This window comes from Gasterosteus aculeatus, chromosome 6 (genome assembly GCF_964276395.1).
Source record: "Gasterosteus aculeatus chromosome 6, fGasAcu3.hap1.1, whole genome shotgun sequence".
In the NCBI taxonomy this organism is placed as follows: Eukaryota; Metazoa; Chordata; class Actinopteri; order Perciformes; family Gasterosteidae; genus Gasterosteus; species Gasterosteus aculeatus.
The window spans coordinates 17,381,438-17,398,659 of record NC_135693.1 but is presented as its reverse complement, the minus strand read 5'-3'; the positions used below and the strand labels follow the sequence as shown (position 1 = coordinate 17,398,659).

The following is a 17,222-nucleotide window of genomic DNA, read 5'->3' as shown; positions in this document are numbered from 1 at the left end:
TTTCATGTGACAACTGCTTATCTGCGTCGTGGTAAAACGAACACGCTGCAGGTGTGTGTGTGTGTAGAGGACGACGTGGCTCCTCCTTCTCCAGACGCTCGCTAACTCCGTCTCGCAGTCTGCGGTCACAGTAGAGGGTCATGGTTCTCCCCCCTCCAATAATAATAATAATGCAATGTGTTCTCTGTCCTTCTCCAGGGATGCCCCCCATGCCCTCCATGCCCACCATCTCAGCCCCCCTGTCGGCCGTGCCTGCACTCCCCCTCCCGCCCCTCCCCGTCGGAGTGTCCCCCCCGCTCGGCTCGTCCGCCCTCCCTCCGCTCCCTCCGCCCATTGCCAACGGAGCCCCTCCCACAGGCATGATGGCGCCCACCTCGGGCTTCCCCCACCCAGGTAACGCACTGCGACGGCGTGTTTTTATGCTGCTTCTGTGGATCAGTGAGGGCTTGGCCTTTGTCATTTTTAAGCTTAATAAACATGAGTGCTGGATAGTTTATCGTGGGGAAAGAGGTGCAATAGAAGGACGCTCGAGGTACCAACCTGAAAGAAAGGGATGAACTGAGAATGAGATGGGCGTTCGATAGCATCTCCTCTCCTGGTTCTCCAGTCAGGCGACACGACGGATTGCTCTAAACGGCCCGTAGGTTTGATGGATTGATGACAGGCTGCCATCATTTTTAAAGAATTATCAAATGAACAGGTGACATGATCCATACGCAGGGTATTAAAAGTGAAATAAACGTAGACGTGCACATGAAGATGGAGCTTTGACCCTCCCGAGCGCTGCTTCTAACAAGCTCCTTTTTCCAATTAACCCGAACTCCCGCAAGCGAGGCCTCACCAGAGAGGGATGAATTTAATCATCATGTCATGTGCGCTACATTTTAGATCGGGAGAGAAAGCACCTGGATGCTGAGAGAATCCGCAGGGAGCCGAGAGAAGGAGTTAAAATATGTGCATGTACAGAGGAGCACAATCACAAGCTTGAAAAGAGCAGAACAAATGGGTTTGGAGTAGATTATATATAATGAGGACATTTTTTTAAAAGTGGCAAATGAGCCTGCTAAATATTAATGTGAGAGATGAGTCGTGCCTCTCCGGCTCTCGCTCAGCAAAGTTAAATTTAAATAGGCTGTTCATGCTTTGGGCAGAAAAGTTTGAAGAGCGTGCAGGTGTGGTTCCAAAGTATTCGGCACGACAGGAAGTCAAAGGGGACCGGAGCCAATTGTATGATATTATTATCGCTCTTATTATAAAGCAAATACTGGCTGTCCAATGATCAATCAAAATATTAAACCATGCACTGAACTTTTAGTTGAAATCAATTAATTGATAACTAATTGTTTGAAGTGAACTAAGTTGTTCCGTTCTCCGTCCCTCTCAGCCGCCTCCGTCAACAAGTCCTCGTCCTTTAATCGCTCCAGTGCCAAGTTGCAGAAGGGGACGTCCGTGGACGTCACGAGGTAGGCCGCGTTATCGGAGACCTTCACAGCATTTGGCCTCGTAAATTAAAACTAAAAATTTTTATATATATTTTACTCTCCCGATAGTTTTTTGGGCCTTTTAGCAGGGAGAATCTAAAGAGTACTGTGAATGTGGATAGTAGATGGCATGTGTCTGTTTTTCTCTCCTGAACTCTATCTTCTGTTGCTCGTCAGCGTTCAGCCGCCCTGTGATTGGGCGGTTCCTCAGTCCTCTAGGCTCAAGTACAGGCAGCTTTTTAACTCCCACGACAAGATGATGAGTGGACACCTAACGGGTACACACACACACACACACACACACACACAGACACACACTCTGACATTGTTTGCGATGGTATCCTTCTCATTTCCCGGACGAGTAGATGTGTTTGGTGACTCTCTTTCTCTCTCAGGTCCCCAGGCTCGTACCATCCTGATGCAGTCGAGTCTCCCTCAGGGCCAGCTGGCCACCATATGGTCAGCACAGTGAACGCTTTCACAAAACAGGAGTTTTTTGAGACATTTGTCCTTGAAGCGTTTCATTTTTTTTTTTTTCCTTTAGGAGCCTCTCCGATATCGACCAGGATGGGAAGCTAACAGCGGAGGAGTTTATCTTAGCCATGCACCTCATAGATATGGCTATGTCCGGTCTCCCGCTGCCCCCTGTGCTACCACCAGATTACCTCCCCCCCACATTCAGGTTGCTGCCGCCACACGATTTTACGAACATATTATGAACGTGTTTTTTAAATTTAGTTTAATCAGGTGAATTCTGAAAAGTGTGTTGATAAGTTGTGTATGGTGTTGAAGGCGCGTGCGGAGCGACAGTGTTCAGTCGGACCAGAAGAGCGTGCAGGAGGAGGCGGCGGAGGAGGAGGCGGAGAGCAGCCAGGACAAGAGACTGCCAGGTGATTGGCCCGCGCTGGTCAAAGTGGAACAATGTTTCCTTCATGCTTCGATTTTTGACGAACAAACAACCTGCAAACATTTTTCAGGGAAACTTGTTTGAAAAAAATATTTGTTGTTTAACTTCATACTCGCTCCCTCTGCGTGTTCTCAGTGACGTTTGAGGACAAGAAGAGGGAGAACTTTGAGCGCGGGAACCTGGAGCTGGAGAAGAGGCGGCAGGCTCTTCAGGAGCTGCAGAGGAAGGAGCAGGAGAGGCTGGCAGCGCTGGAGAGAGAGGAGCAAGAGAGAAAGGTGGACTTATTTCCACACTCTAGTCCTTCAAAACCTGAAATCGGCCGCGGCGGATCGCTTGCGTTATAAAATAGTTGCATCTATAACGGCAACAGTGCTTTCATGGCATGAGCCGCGGTGTCCCGCGCCATTGAAATGCGCCGCGTGACCTGTGACAAATAATAAAGTTGTTTGTTCCGCCGGCTCATTTTTGTTGTGTGTGTTTTTTGTTTTTGTTCAGGAGCGCGAGCGTCTGGAGCAGGAGAGGAGGCGACAGCACGAGTTGGAGAAGCAACTGGAGAGACAGAGAGAGCTGGAGAGGCAGCGGGAGGAGGAGAGACGCAAAGAGATAGAGAGGAGAGAGGTACGATTACCGGGTCTCTGCATTCTGAGAGTTGTGCTCGAGTTGGCGATTAACTGCCGCTGCCCCGTAATCACGTCCGACTTCAGGACCCTCTGCCGCCCCCGTTAAGCCGCCGCTCTCAGAGTAAAGAGCTGGATTTACACTCGTTACGGCTTGTTGCGTACAACAAAACGTCAAGTGAATGTGATTGAGATGTTGTTTCCAACCTCGTGCGTGTTTTTGTGTGTCCGTCCAGGCTGCTAAGCGTGAATTGGAGCGTCAGCGTCAGTTGGAGTGGGAGCGTCAACGCCGCCAGGAGCTTCTGACTCAAAGGAACCGAGAGCAGGAGAGCATCGTGCTGCTCAAAGCCCGGAAGAAGACCCTGGAGTTCGAACTGGAGGCTCTGGTAATCCAACATTACGCAGGCCCCGTAGACAAGGCGCCGCTAGCTTGACACGACCACTGTGAGCTAACAGCGCTAACTGACCGTACAGAGTGTTGATTGGTGGGACAATGACGGTCTTAGAAGGTGTCTTCAAAGATAAGCCAAAAGCAATCTGCTGATGCCGACAGATCGGAACTGGTGTCAATAAATTGTGTCCGTGACCCGACACTTTGCACGCCCTGCAGAAACGTAATATCATATTCCTCCCCGTCCTGCAGAATGATAAGAAGAGCCAGCTGGAGGGCAAACTAAAGGACGTTCGCTTTCGTCTGTCGGCTCAGCGGAGAGAGGTTGAGCAGACCAACCTGACCAGGGAAACGCGCATCGCTGAGATCACACTGCTGCAGCAGCAGCTGCAGGTACGCGAGAGCAACGGGTTCTGTAGGAACTGTAGCAGTTGTCTATATATATCAAGGATATTTAATAAAAAGAATAAAACCTATTTGTCTACAGGACTCCCAGCAATGGTTGGGGAGGCTAATTCCCGATAAACAGAGTCTCAACGAGGAGCTGCAACAGGTTCAACAGAACAGTCTGCATCGTGAGTATCACACAACTTAAACGTACGCTCGTATGTAAATGTCACACGTGCATGTTCTCCCCTCGGATTAGATTCATAAACACATAAATGTCACGTAGAGCGGAGCGGGGTACTATTTTCTCTTCTTAGCCTTTTGCGGGTTAACTGAGTGTCCGTAGCTAACTGCGCTGTGTGCGGTCAGGCGACAGCCTGTCGTCCCTGCAGAAGGCCGTGGAGCAGAAGGAGAGCAGCAGACAGCAGCTCCGAGAGCAGCTCGATGCGGTGGAGAGAGAGACGAGGGCCAAGCTGCTGGAGATCGACGCTTTCAACACCCAGCTGAAGGTGAGCGGCTCGGCGCCCGACGGGTTAATAGGTCGGGTCTGTGCCGGTTATAGAGGCAACTACGCCACTGGCAGTCTGCTGGTGCTGCAGTGCACTGGTTAACGTACATACAAGATTTCATTAAACAGCAGATCAAGAGTCAGAATGATCGGGGGAAAAAGAAGTTACCCAACAATTCACGAACAGTACAAGAAAAAGCTTTAAAAAGTTTCCTACTGGTGTTTTAGTTGCCCTCTTGTATGTTTTTTAAAGTAAAGCTCAAAATCAAACGTAATCTGATAAAGCTTTCACACACGCAACACTTTGTTACAACATATCCTCAGTTTGATGCACAGTAGCGTTTTTATTCGTTTGATTTATTTATTCGATTAAATACATCAAATGTCTGGCTAACGCGCTGATATTTTCTGTTAAAAGCCTTGGTGTTGTGACTGTAGCTTTAAACCCCGTCTTGTCCCGTCCTTCGTAATCCCGTCCTCACACCAGCTAACATAATCCCAATGTTCATGTTCGCTGATCATCTGAACGTGGCGACGGTATCCCTGGTTGTTTGTGTTGGCGCGTTGCTATGCGGTTGCTTTGTGGATTAATGCTGATCGCTGTGCTTGTGGAGAGAGCCGGACGCACGCAGGAGCTTTCGTCAACAGTTTACTAGAGAGAGGAAGATGGAGGGATTTTCGTACTTTTAAAGATGCGATATGTAAGATCAGCGCAACGTTTATTTATTATAATGGTGCAAAGTCTCCGTGTCCGCTCTAGGACAAAGACGTATAGCTTCCCCGAGGACTTGTTGTTGAATAGTGTTGAAAGTAAAAGGTCAATGAATATTACATATTTATTACGTCCAAAGGTGTTTTGGTTTTGCCTTTCCTTGATGTTATTTTGCAGTTTGCTTTATGTCTTTAGGTTTTACAGACCGTATTTGAGGTGCTTACCCCGATTACACATTGTACCTTTGTGTTGAAGCTTGGTGTGTTTATGTTTCCTAAAGCACCTTTTGTCATTTTCTCTTTCACCGGCACCGGAATCAGTCCTTTGGTCCGGAAAGCCGAAACAACCCAGAACACAATAAATAGATTTTCTAATGGTTAATCTAATAAAGTTTGTACTCAGTCTCTTTCACTGTAATGAACACAATGAGCCAGAATGAACAAAACCAGCGGAGTTGGATCCCGGTTGATTCTTTACAAAACAGAGTCCGCCGAGATGTGAACTTTTGACCGTCCACCTTCCTCTCCCCAAAATCCCACACTGCCTCCTCTGTCCTCCTCACCTGCTGCGACTCTCCGATGCTCATTCTGTTTTCCTGATTCAAGCCGCTCTCCTGCTCCCTGTCTCCTTCCCACCTCTTCACTCTGTGTTTCTGCACCTCTTGTTTCTTTTCCAAATCATACTCCTTGTGTGAATCAACGTAACAAACCCTTCCTTCTATATTTTTTCTTTTATTTATCTCCCACACTGGCCTTTTGCTCCTTTGCCCATGCCAGTCTCTGTGTGAGTTCTATGGCAACCACTGTGCCAGGATAGAAGCCCTGCAACGCCAGCTTCAGGAAGAGCAGAGAGGGAGACAGGTAGAGCACACTGCCGCTGCTGGACCGGGGTGGTACTGCAGCCGAGATTCACTCTGCAATGGGAAAAATAATCCTGTGACCAACGCACCGCCTCTAATGGCCGACCGGGAGCATGGAGCAGTTTTGTCTTTCCTTTTGCATTTGGATTTGAGCCGCACTACCAGACTACTTCAGAAACAAGTGAAACATAATACACCCTGTCGTCGGACTACTAACTTGCGCGCTTCAAGAGTTTAAGTAACTTTTGGAGGCTTTTGCAAACCTTCCACGCCTACAAACCAGCCTTTTAAAACATCAGGTTTCCTGTTTTTTCACATTTTGTGCACCTGTCAGGCAGCCAGATGTATTTCAGCTGGTCGAAGCTCGACTGTAGTAGTTTGATCAGTGCAAAGCACTCAGATCCTCAAGTATTGATCCTGATGGCCTGTTCATTCTCAGCTCGCTAGTCAGTCACCGCTGACAGGGAGACATTATAGGAGGAAATAAATGCATTGTTAGCTAAACTATTGACTTACATATAATAGGATAAAAAAAACATATTCATTAATGAGAATACTTTTCGTCTGTAGTGGGGAGTAAAATGTAATTGTGTCGGTCTCCTTACCAGCTTAAAAACCTGCTAACACTCCCTGAACTATTATATCCTATTGAAGTCTGTGAAAGAATCCTAACCAGCCCTGTTGCACTCAAGTGGGAGTGTTTTTCAACACTGAGTCACTAGAGACTCTCCTTCCTTGAGTCTTTTGCGCTCTCCCTCCCTCCCTTTCTTCTACGCTAGTTTAATCCTCACTGAGAGAAAATCACCCGATACATGTCAGAGATTAAAATAATGATTCCTGTCAGTTTCTAAATCAATTAGAAACCTTAAGCAAATAACACCATAAAATGTACGCTCTTGAATATTTGGTTCAACTAAAGTTGTCCATTGTCACCTGCTGTTGTGTGTGTGTGCTGTGTGTAGAATTGTCATGTACGAAGTTATTTCATGTTAGCTGAGATGGGATTATAAAAGGTACGCATAATACAGCTTCACTTCGTTATAAAGGGCCTCCCCTAGATCTCTCGTTCACTTCTCACTTTCTCTCTTTGAATCACCTTCTCTTTGCTTCATCTTTTCTTTCACCTTCTCATTTTTCGCTAGTCCCCTAAAATATTCTATCTTCTCTTACGGCTTCTTTCTTTTCTTAGCCCAGCTAGCGTTAGCTCACCAATTGGCCAGCTGACTTTGGCCCTGTTGTTAGCGCTTTGTCGTGCTAAGCTAACAGGCTGGATAGGTTAGCAGGTGCCCTAGATGAGGTGATTTAATACTACTACATTAGCGCTGCGCTGTTAACTCCTAACTGGAATCAGAGTATGGTAAAGTGGTCTTTATTTGGATGAATCTGTCATCTGTCTAATCTGTGATTGTTTGCATGCCCTGTCGTCCCCCACTTCCTGTTTCAGATTGATTGGGCATTCTCTCTCTTCAGGGTTGCTTGTTTCTGAAGCTTTCTTTGTGCTGGTGAAACAGGACAGCTGCCTTGTGTTGTTGTAGTAACAGAGTGTTCTAATGGCACAGCTGGTTGTCATGACTACCCAGAGCTTCCCCACTGCATCCCCTCCTCTGCGACCCCCCTCCCCGTTTACGACTTACATAATATTGCTTACTCCACAAACGCCTCCATTCAATCGTACTGCCCCTTGTGCAAGCTCCGCCCCCAACAACGTGGCCGCTGTGGGTCATTTTGAAACTCTTGATAAATGTTTGAGAAGTTTGTAATCACTGTGGTTCTTTGGTTAAAAAAAAACAAAAAGGTATCCACTTGAGAACAGAACAGAAATATACAGACGTTTGAGTAACAATGCAAATGCAATCTTTATTTGTTTACGCTGAGGTCTTGAGTAGTAAGACTCCCAGAGCTTTGTAATACACTAACTAATCCTACATGAATAATAAAGACATACTTTAAAGCATACTTTTATACAAACAAAGTATTTTATTTAGAGTTTAGTTTACAAAATTCAAAGATCCTGTCTGGTTTACTTGCTGGAATGAACGACACTTCCATCCACTATCTAGAAGACATGTGTGGTGCATGTTTGTATACATCCTCACCCGACTACTACATACTGCTGCCGCTGCTGTTGTTGTTGTTGACTGTTCGTGGTTTGTTGTCGGTGGTGACCCGTAGCAGCCCGCCCTCTGACCTCATTTCCTCCTTACCGCTGTTCCTTCCCGTATGTAATCGTGCCCTGCAGGAGCTGAGGGAGATCCACAGCCGGCAGCAGAGGCAGAAGCAGAGGGAGCTGGAGGGAGAGACGCACACACTGACGCACACACACCCTCACATGCACACTCCGATCGAGAGAAAGTCCGCCGAGCTGCAGCACAGCAGGTAAGAAGGAAAGGTGCTTGTGGACGTCTTGAGTGATAGAAACCATTTTTTACGTTTTTAAAAGTGAAGGTTTATCCGGTTAATTATTCCTCTGCCTCTCATCAGGTTGTCATCAGAGGAGGCCGTGTCCTGGAGGGACGAAGCTGCAAGCTCTGCCCCCAACGCCCCGAGCCCCCCCTCCATCTCTGCACCCCACGCCTGGCTAAACAGAGTGGCTCAGGAAGAGGAGGAGAGGAGAGGGACGGAAGAGGAGGAGGATGAGGAAGAGGGCCGGAAGGCTGCAGGATTGCCAGAAGAGAAGGAGGGCGAAGGGAGAGGCAAGAAGGAGGTGCATGAGAAACTGAGCAAGCTGTTCAGCCAGCCGGCCGACCCCTGGGGCTCGAAAGGTGAGTTCCGGGCCGCCGGGCCGTAGGAATGCATGAAACGGAGAAAAGATCCCCGGAAAAAGCCAGTTGTAAATGTACGCAGTAACACGTGACAACATTTCCGAAGAACTAGGCGCTCCAATCTGCAACGTCTGATTCTCTGGATGAGAAGTGAAAGGGTCTGTGTAAGGCCCTCGTCCAATGAGACCTCGGTGCTGAGCTTCGCCAGACATCCCCGGTAGTTTGGGGTTTTGGCGGCCCCCGTAGGCCGAACCCTCTTTGTTATAAAAGGACGTGGTACAGATCCCAACAAGTGGATATATTGAGTGTTGTTTATTTAGATTTAGCCCAGCAACAGACACTGATGGTTCTAGTCTGTGTTTATTAATGTTCACTTTCTCTGTTTATTTACAGGGGAGAAGACTCCAGTACCGGGTCTGTTTGACCACAAGTCTCCTGTACCGGGTCTGTTTGACCAAAAGTCTCCTGCACCGGGTCTGTTTGACCACAAGTCTCCTGCACCGGGTCTGTTTGACCACAAGTCTCCTGCACCCGGTTTGTTTGACCACAAGGCTCCTGCACCCGGTCTGTTCGACCAGAACGCTCCTGTTCCGGGTCTATTTGACCACAAGGCTCCTGTTCCGGGTCTGTTTGACCAGAAGACTCCGGTCAGCAGCTTCGACCAGCAGCAGCAGCCAGTGAAGGTGGTCTACTACAGGGCTCTGTATCCATTCGATGCCCGCAGCCACGACGAGATCAGCATCGCCCCCGGAGACGTTATTATGGTATGTACACGCACACGGATCTAGTGCACGTACACGCGCATCCTCCAGCCCTCCAGGTGTTGCAGACTGGGCGCGTAGGCATCTGCAATTTAATAAAATTTGTGTAAAATGACCAGAATAACACAATAACTTTGTGTTAGCGGTGCAACCAGCTTATTTAATGTTTTGTTGCGTGTTTGTGTGTGTTGGTTTTATTAAAGCCTGTAGTGTGTGTGTGTGTGTGTGTGTGTGTGTGTGTGTGTGTGTGTGTGTGTGTGTGTGTGTGTGTGTGTGTGTGTGTGTGTGTGTGTGTGTGTGTGTGTGTGTGTGAGAGAATGTATTAACTGTTTCTTCTCTCCTCTGCAACCTGAAGGTGAAGGGGGAATGGGTGAGTTTCTATCCCCCGCCCAGTTTTGTCCCTCCATCAATCACAAGCCAGCTTTCATTTGAGCTCCCGCTGTCATTGGTTCATCTCACGTCATCTCCACGTTCATTCAGTGAATGAACGTCGTTCGTGTCCTTAGCTTTTTTTTTTTTTTAATTAATTTTTTAACCAAATTTAGTTGTTTTCCATGTTTATGTGAAAAGCCTCGAACACTGTCGCTGTGAGTGTGAAGGTGTCATTTCACTTTTGTGCTGAATTACTTTTTTCCATCAAACGTGTGAGCACATCTCTGGATTTAAATTCTTTCCTTTGTGTGATTCTGTGTGTTTGGATTTATCTAAATCAACAAATTGATTGGTCAACAACATGTTATGTTGACGACTTGCCCTAAAGTAGAAAAAACGTTTCTTTGTATTGCCATCAATGCATCAAGGAAGAAACATCCACGTTTTAATGTTAGACAGACAGTTTACATTCAGATCTAAACATCTTTCAATTTGCAGTGAAGGGGAAAACCACAGGATTTATTTTGAGGTTTTACATAGAAGATAAGTCAAATAATTGATCAGTTTGATGGTTGGAAAGAAAAGATCTTAAGAGCCTGTTATGACTTTTATAGGATTATAGAAACAAGAGGCAGAACACAACGTGATCAGTTAATAGCAAGTTCCTGTGTGTCTCATTCTATTAGCCACCAATGAGGTTATTCTGCCACACACCTCCCTTGATTCCTTTCCTTGCCTCCTCCGCTCGCATCTCTGAGCGAGACGCAAGGAGAGAGAGAGAGAGAGGGGTCGATGCGACGGGCATTTAACGAACAACACCTGTTCTTGTAAATCGACAACAATACAAACACGACGCGGTGTACAGCTGCATCGGCCAGAGGAGCCGAGGAGGCGCAAATGAGAAGCGCCCCCCCCGTGAGTGTGGTCATGCTTCGGCAGTATCTTCACGCCGCTCCTCCGCCCCCCCCCCAGGTGGATGAATCCCAGACGGGGGAACCGGGTTGGCTGGGAGGAGAACTCAGGGGCCGGACCGGTTGGTTTCCAGCCAACTACGCCGAGCGGATACCGGACAGCGAAGCACCAATCAGCCTGCGCGCGACGGCCTCTGCCCCGCCCACTGCCGCCCAGCAGCCTATGACCACGCCTCCCCCGGCTCCCGGGCACGCCTCCTCCTCTTCCGCGACCTCTGCCAACAGCAACTGGGCCGACTTCAGCACCACGTGAGTCTTTCGTGAAGTGCATTTTTTTTTTTTTTTTGCCGACTCATTCCCGAAGGACCTCGCTGACATCCGGCTGGTCTGCGCGCTCATCTTTCCAGTTGGCCCTCCAGCACAGCCGGCCAATCGGAGAGCGAGGGATGGGACGCGTGGCCGACCTCTTCGACCAGTCAGAACCCCTCGCTCAGCGTTCCGTCGGCACAGCTGCGCCAACGCTCCGCCTTCACGCCCGCTACCATGACGACGGGCTCCTCCCCTTCCCCGGTGCTGGGCCAGGTAGGAAACGTGGCTTCAGGACTCACATCTGATACCGACTGATTTTATTCCCATTGTTGTTTTGTGTTTTTCAGGGGGAGAAGGTCGAGGGTCTTCAGGCCCAGGCTTTGTATCCTTGGAGAGCAAAAAAGGACAACCACCTGAACTTCAACAAAAATGAGGTACATGAGTTTGTACAGAATAGTGCAGCACCAGTGTGGACTAATCCAACCGCCACTCAAATCCTGCACACATATCACACAGCTAAGCTTGGCTGTGAATGCAAACCTTGAGGGGCGTTTGGTGAAGGCCTCACTGAAGGTATCATTGCTGTTGCAGATCATCACGGTGTTGGAGCAGCAGGACATGTGGTGGTTAGGTGAACTGCAGACCGGACAGAGAGGCTGGTTCCCCAAAAGTTACGTGAAGCTCATCTCTGCGACAATGACGCCACCGCCTGGTGCCGCTCCACGCATGAAAAACACTAGGTGGGTTTAAGTGGTGCCCATGTTGGATTAATAAAGCAACTATCTATAATATAAAATAAATATAATGTGTCCCGTGTAATGAATGCGTTTTCCTTTTCTAGTGAGCCTCCAGTATCAGAAAGCCCCCCCAACGGAAAACGGCCGTCCCCTTCCCCGACGAAACCCTCTGAGTCTGGAGAAGGTAACGCACGCAGACTCGTGGAAATGTGTATTCTTTAAACGTCGTGCGAGTTCTCGTCGTTGACTTTCTCCACGTGCTTGCGCGCAGAGTACGTGGCCATGTACACCTACGAGAGCAGCGAGCAGGGGGACCTGAGCTTCCAGCAAGGGGACGTCGTCGTGGTTACCAGGAAGGAAGGGGATTGGTGGACGGGCATGGTCGGGGGCAAGACCGGCGTCTTCCCCTCCAATTATGTCAAACCGCGGGACTTCGCCTCAGAGGTGGGCGCCGGCTCTGAGCACGTGAGCCAAACCAGAACGCCGGATGTGTCGTCTTTTTTTTTGTTGACAGTGAGGTAAATATTTGTGGTTGAAACTTTGTCTCCAGGCTTTAGGACCAGCGGGGAAGACGGGCAGCCTGGGAAAGAAACCGGGTGAGCTTTTCACTATGATGGACAATCTCTGCACTTACATGCTGCTTTCACATATCTAAATGAAGCTAAAAAGAACCTCCTTCGTCTTGTCCCTCCATCAGAGATCGCTCAGGTGATCGCCCCCTACAGCGCTACAGGCGCAGAGCAGCTGACGTTAGCTCCAGGACAGCTCATCCTCATCAGGAAAAAGAACCCAGGGGGCTGGTGGGAGGGCGAGCTCCAGGTGTGCAAGCACCACCACCATCACATATGCAGTTACATGTTTTGTCTGGAGTTAGTTAATAATGAAGTATTTAGATTACATATCAGTCCATGCCTATATTTACCTGCACGTCATATTTATAATGTGAATGTAAGGACGCGTTCTGTGCTCCGATTGGTCCAGGCTCGGGGGAAGAAGCGCCAGATCGGTTGGTTTCCGGCCAACTACGTGAAGCTGCTCAGTCCCAGCACCAGCAAGACGACGCCCACAGAGCCCACCCCTCCGAAACTGGCTCCGCCCGGCTCGGGTGCTCATACAGGTACCGAGCAAACACCATATCCCACGCAGTGTAGGGGGGGGGTACGTGCGGGTGTTTGTTGTTATGTCGGGGGAAATGTGTAGGAGCTCTTGAATCCCCAAAGCCAGAAACATTTTATTTTATCTTATTCCAACTTGTCCTTCTTTTCAAACCTTTTAAGTTTTAAAGTTGTCATACATAATATAGTCTGCACCTTATGACATTTAAATCCACCAATTTGGATGGAGATAAAAACCAGAACCAGCTATAGGTTATAAGATAAACCTGAATCTCCCCCCGTCTCCTCCCCCCTCCCCTCCACCTGAAGCCGTGTGTCAGGTGATCGGCATGTACGACTACGTGGCCCAGAACGACGACGAGCTGGCCTTCCAGAAGGGTCAGGTGATCACGGTGCTCAACAAGGACGACTGTGATTGGTGGAAGGGAGAGCTCAACGGGAGGGAGGGGCTGTTCCCCAGCAACTACGTCAAACTCACCACAGACACCGACCCGAGCACGCAGTGTGAGTAAACACACGCACAAACACACATGACCTCACACAGACAGACAGACGGACACAATACACTAAAATTATGATACTTCAAAGGATCAGAGTAACACTCACACACAATCACACTCCCCAGAGCCAAGTGTGGAGATGCTGTCTCTCTGTGTTTTAACCCCGGGTCGGCTTGACCTTTGACCTTTCACCTTGACACTCCTTTGGGCCTCCTTGATAACCTCCCAGTCATGCAACGCATCTGGGCAGTGCTTGCATGGTATGTATGTGCATGTGCGTGTGTGTGGGTGTGTGTGGGTGTGTGTGTGTGTGTGTGTGTGTGTTTGTGTGTATCTGCTTCAGTGTAAAAGTGTCTCCCCTCTTCCTGCATGTCTTCCTCCAACATGACCCAACATAGACGTAGAGCTCCTAGAGCTGAGCGACAGGAAAACATGGTTTTAGGTATCTGTTTTATACATCTCGTGAGCCAAAATGTGTATTTTCACCCAAGTGAAAACCATTAAAACACTCTCCGAGATTCTAATTCTAATTCTGCAAACACCACTATTTCGATGATATAATTACTGCCAATGGAATCATGTCATGGCAATTGGATTATAACAATCCACTGTTTTACCAAAATCAAAAGCTTATTATATATAAATATAAAATTTAGCAATTAAAAAAAATATATATCCATAACACACCTGGCTTCTCAGGTGGTGTGAGTTGGAGAAGTTTTTGTTTGATATATACAAAGAGTTCAATGTAAGGCACTGAAACACATAATGGATAAAAACACATCTTAAAAATATCAGTTTTATTTTATGAAAAGTCCTTTTCAGTTCAAATCTCTGCCTTTTTCATAATCCTGTAATATTCTTTTTATTTGTTTTAACCACACAGAATATTAGCCGATGCATCTTCATCATAGTGTTTGCCTCATGCATACAGTTAGGAATTACTACTAGTTGCTTGCTCTAACTCCTCTATTTCTATGCGGGCTTAGAGCACGCCTCCACACTCTCCGTCCTGCTGCACGCTCCACCCGCCCAGCGCCCGATTGGTTGTTGTTGTTGGTGTTTTGTTTAGTTGTTTTGGTTGATGTTGTTGTTGTCGTCCTCTCTCTAGGATCATATCATTACCCAGAACCCCCCTCTCCTCAAAGCCCTCAAAGAGACCCACTAGGCCACTCAACCAATGGGACAGCAGCAAGAGGTCACTTGACCCGGAAATGGCGACTCTCCACCAATAGAAGCCAGAGACAGACAGACTGTAACGCTAAAAAGAAAGAGAGCTCTGTCTGCGCTCGGCTGTGACTGAACTCTGTTTATCTGAGGCTCTGGCTCCAAACGGGGGGGGAGATCAATAGTCAGGGCTCCTCCCCTCCCTCCGACTTTCTTCTTCTCTTCTCCTCCCGTCGTTCTTCTTCTCCTCTTTCTGTTCTATCGGTCAGAAAGGAGATTTTAGCGAAGGGGTGGTGGGGGAGGAGAGGAAGAAAAAGGAGGAGGAGGGACAAAGACTGTTGAGCTCCTTTCTCCCAGATTGGACTGATGAACATGTTTTTGACTGGATCACAGTGACTGTACACACACACACACACACACACACACACACACACACACACATATATCCCCCCCACACACACACACACACACAGCCCTATTGTAGCGTGGTACAGTGGATAGTGGGTCATTTTGTGGCTTTATGGGAGATTCTGTCTCTAGAATCAGTAGTTTAGCTCATCCCGCTCCCTCCTGCTTCTTTAATCTTTTTTTAAATATTTCCTTAACCTCCCATTGGTTGGGCAGCTTCATTCACCTGTCAATCCAAAGCGCTGGCTCCCCCCTCTCCCCTCACTAACCACCCTCCCTCCCCACAGCTTCACAGAAAGACCCACTATCTCTTCTGGGAGGACAAGTCTCAATGTTAAAGACTCCCCTCCCCTCTTCACATCTCCTCTCCTCAATACCAAAGACTCCTCTTCCTCCTCTCCCCTTCGCCAAAATAAGGAGACGGAGAGGAGAGGACATGAGGCGGGGTTGAGACTCGTCCTGCGGGTGCTAAACGCTAAGTTTCAACCCGGGGTTGCGGCTCCCTTCTATGGTTTTCTAGTTAGCCTGCTTCTCCTCCTCTTTCTTTGCTAGAGAAGGAGGCATAGAAGGGAGTGAGCAGCTGGAATGGGAAACAGCCCCGTAGCTCAAGGCTGCTAATGGGAAGCCGTTAAGAGCTTAGCATACGAGCTAACCAAATTACACGCTCACACGTCAAATGCAACATGGTACAGAGAGTGTGCACGTGATCTCGCACACACACAGACACACACATACACAATCCCAGTGCTAATGTTTTTATCCGTTGTAGTTTAAAATTTTGAGTATGTATTAACTTTAACTGATCACTTTTATGTTCTGTTGTTGTTTTTGTTTACATGTTCATTGTTTTGTCTGTTGCTATGAGGATGAGATGCTGTCACAGTGTTGAGGGCGGGACCAGGTTGACGGACATTTACACAAACATACAAGACAGATTTGGTACTAAAAAGAAAATTGGTAGAATGTGAAAAAGAAAGAAAGAACTTGCCAACAGCGTCTTCAGATCTTTGAGTCATTCCAGAAAAAAGAATGTTTTGACATTTTGTGAAATGCAGTTATTTGCTTTCTTAGTGGGTGTTAAACGAGAAAATCAATACCACTTAAGTCTGACGCTTCAGCCAGGCCGGATTAGCTTAGCTTAGCTTACAAGCGGAGGCACTTGAGCACCGATAGCTTGGCTCAAAATATGAGGCAAACGGGCAACGTTTATTGGGAGCATTACATGTGTTAGCCTGTTTTAAAAAACTGGGAAGAGCCAGGTCAGCTGCTTCTAGTTGTATATGCTAAGCTAAGCTAATAGCCTTCTGGCTCTGACGTACAGACATGAGAGAGATATTGACCTTCACAAGAAACCCATCCAGCATGTTTCCTCAAATGATGAACTTTTCCTTTAAACAGCTCAGCTGTTTTTTAAGTTGTGGCTCAACTTCACAAACCAGTGATTTTTATTTTTTAAAGTAATTTGAGCTTTACCTCCTGTGCTTTTTCCAAACTGTGATGCACCTTCTTTTTAAGTGTTACTTCCACATTAAGAAAAAATTGATTGATTTTAAGTTTGCTTCCCATCTCCTACAAAAACCTTCCGTATGAAAACCCTTCATTTTCTTATTACAAAGGAACAATGAACACTAAACCTCGTCGGTTCTGTGTTGAGCGACAGCGGCTTTCAAATAACACGTAAACTGTACATTACCTGTTACCATGGCGACGCCCCACACGGTGCATTTTTAGCTTTCCCCACAGCAACAGATCAGTGTTGTACTGGTGGCCATATCAGATTTGTATTGTTTTTGTTTATCCAGATGACAGTATTGTGATTTATTTTAATGTTTACCCTTAGAAACAAAACAACAAATTATCAAACAACAAGCAATAGAGTTGTTCTTGTTATAACCTGCTTGGATCCCATTGGCTCCTCAAGTGTGTCAGTATTGTAGATGGAGGTCTCTGATTGACCGTTGGTTACTGGGACCGGAGGCCCGAATTGTGGGTTAAAACTCGGCTCATTTTGCGAGATAAAAAAACAAGATCTTAGTTTCCAGAGTCAGACGTAACCGACGGTGGAGACTTCCTCAGTGAGACGGAGGTATTTTAGTTTGGAACAGACCCACCGAGACCGGAGCCTCGCTGCACTGATCACGCCTGTTAATCCACGCTAACCCCCCACCTGCAGCCACCGCCGTCCCCCTCAGCATCACCCGTAAATCATTTTGGGGACTCGCTGTGCAGCAGGCAGAAGGACACTTTTAACATTTGTCTTTTACCATTTTTACCAGAACACAACACACACACAATGCGCAGTGCAGCAGGGCTCTGGT

The 17,222-nt window shown here is 47.6% G+C and overlaps 1 protein-coding gene across 5 annotated transcripts in view; it reads left to right on the top strand.

Moving 5' to 3' along the window:
• Positions 1 to 17,222, top strand: part of itsn1 (intersectin 1 (SH3 domain protein)) — a 32,845-nt gene that overhangs the window by 7,512 nt on the left and 8,111 nt on the right. For 2 of the 5 annotated variants that reach the window (XM_040179383.2, XM_040179384.2), the window contains exons 6-31: positions 199 to 393; positions 1,385 to 1,463; positions 1,659 to 1,759; positions 1,877 to 1,940; positions 2,026 to 2,163; positions 2,274 to 2,371; positions 2,524 to 2,663; positions 2,884 to 3,006; positions 3,242 to 3,391; positions 3,649 to 3,789; positions 3,884 to 3,971; positions 4,153 to 4,292; positions 8,102 to 8,238; positions 8,344 to 8,624; positions 9,018 to 9,388; positions 9,741 to 9,755; positions 10,730 to 10,977; positions 11,076 to 11,250; positions 11,325 to 11,411; positions 11,569 to 11,717; positions 11,819 to 11,898; positions 11,986 to 12,179; positions 12,265 to 12,310; positions 12,412 to 12,533; positions 12,696 to 12,831; positions 13,139 to 13,333. In XM_040179383.2, coding sequence (XP_040035317.2) covers positions 199 to 393; positions 1,385 to 1,463; positions 1,659 to 1,759; positions 1,877 to 1,940; positions 2,026 to 2,163; positions 2,274 to 2,371; positions 2,524 to 2,663; positions 2,884 to 3,006; positions 3,242 to 3,391; positions 3,649 to 3,789; positions 3,884 to 3,971; positions 4,153 to 4,292; positions 8,102 to 8,238; positions 8,344 to 8,624; positions 9,018 to 9,388; positions 9,741 to 9,755; positions 10,730 to 10,977; positions 11,076 to 11,250; positions 11,325 to 11,411; positions 11,569 to 11,717; positions 11,819 to 11,898; positions 11,986 to 12,179; positions 12,265 to 12,310; positions 12,412 to 12,533; positions 12,696 to 12,831; positions 13,139 to 13,333 — 3,693 coding nt within the window. The remainder of the gene's footprint in view (positions 1 to 198; positions 394 to 1,384; positions 1,464 to 1,658; positions 1,760 to 1,876; positions 1,941 to 2,025; positions 2,164 to 2,273; positions 2,372 to 2,523; positions 2,664 to 2,883; positions 3,007 to 3,241; positions 3,392 to 3,648; positions 3,790 to 3,883; positions 3,972 to 4,152; positions 4,293 to 8,101; positions 8,239 to 8,343; positions 8,625 to 9,017; positions 9,389 to 9,740; positions 9,756 to 10,729; positions 10,978 to 11,075; positions 11,251 to 11,324; positions 11,412 to 11,568; positions 11,718 to 11,818; positions 11,899 to 11,985; positions 12,180 to 12,264; positions 12,311 to 12,411; positions 12,534 to 12,695; positions 12,832 to 13,138; positions 13,334 to 17,222) is intronic. The other 3 variants (XM_040179389.2, XM_040179390.2, XM_040179388.2) reach the window with 3 other exon arrangements.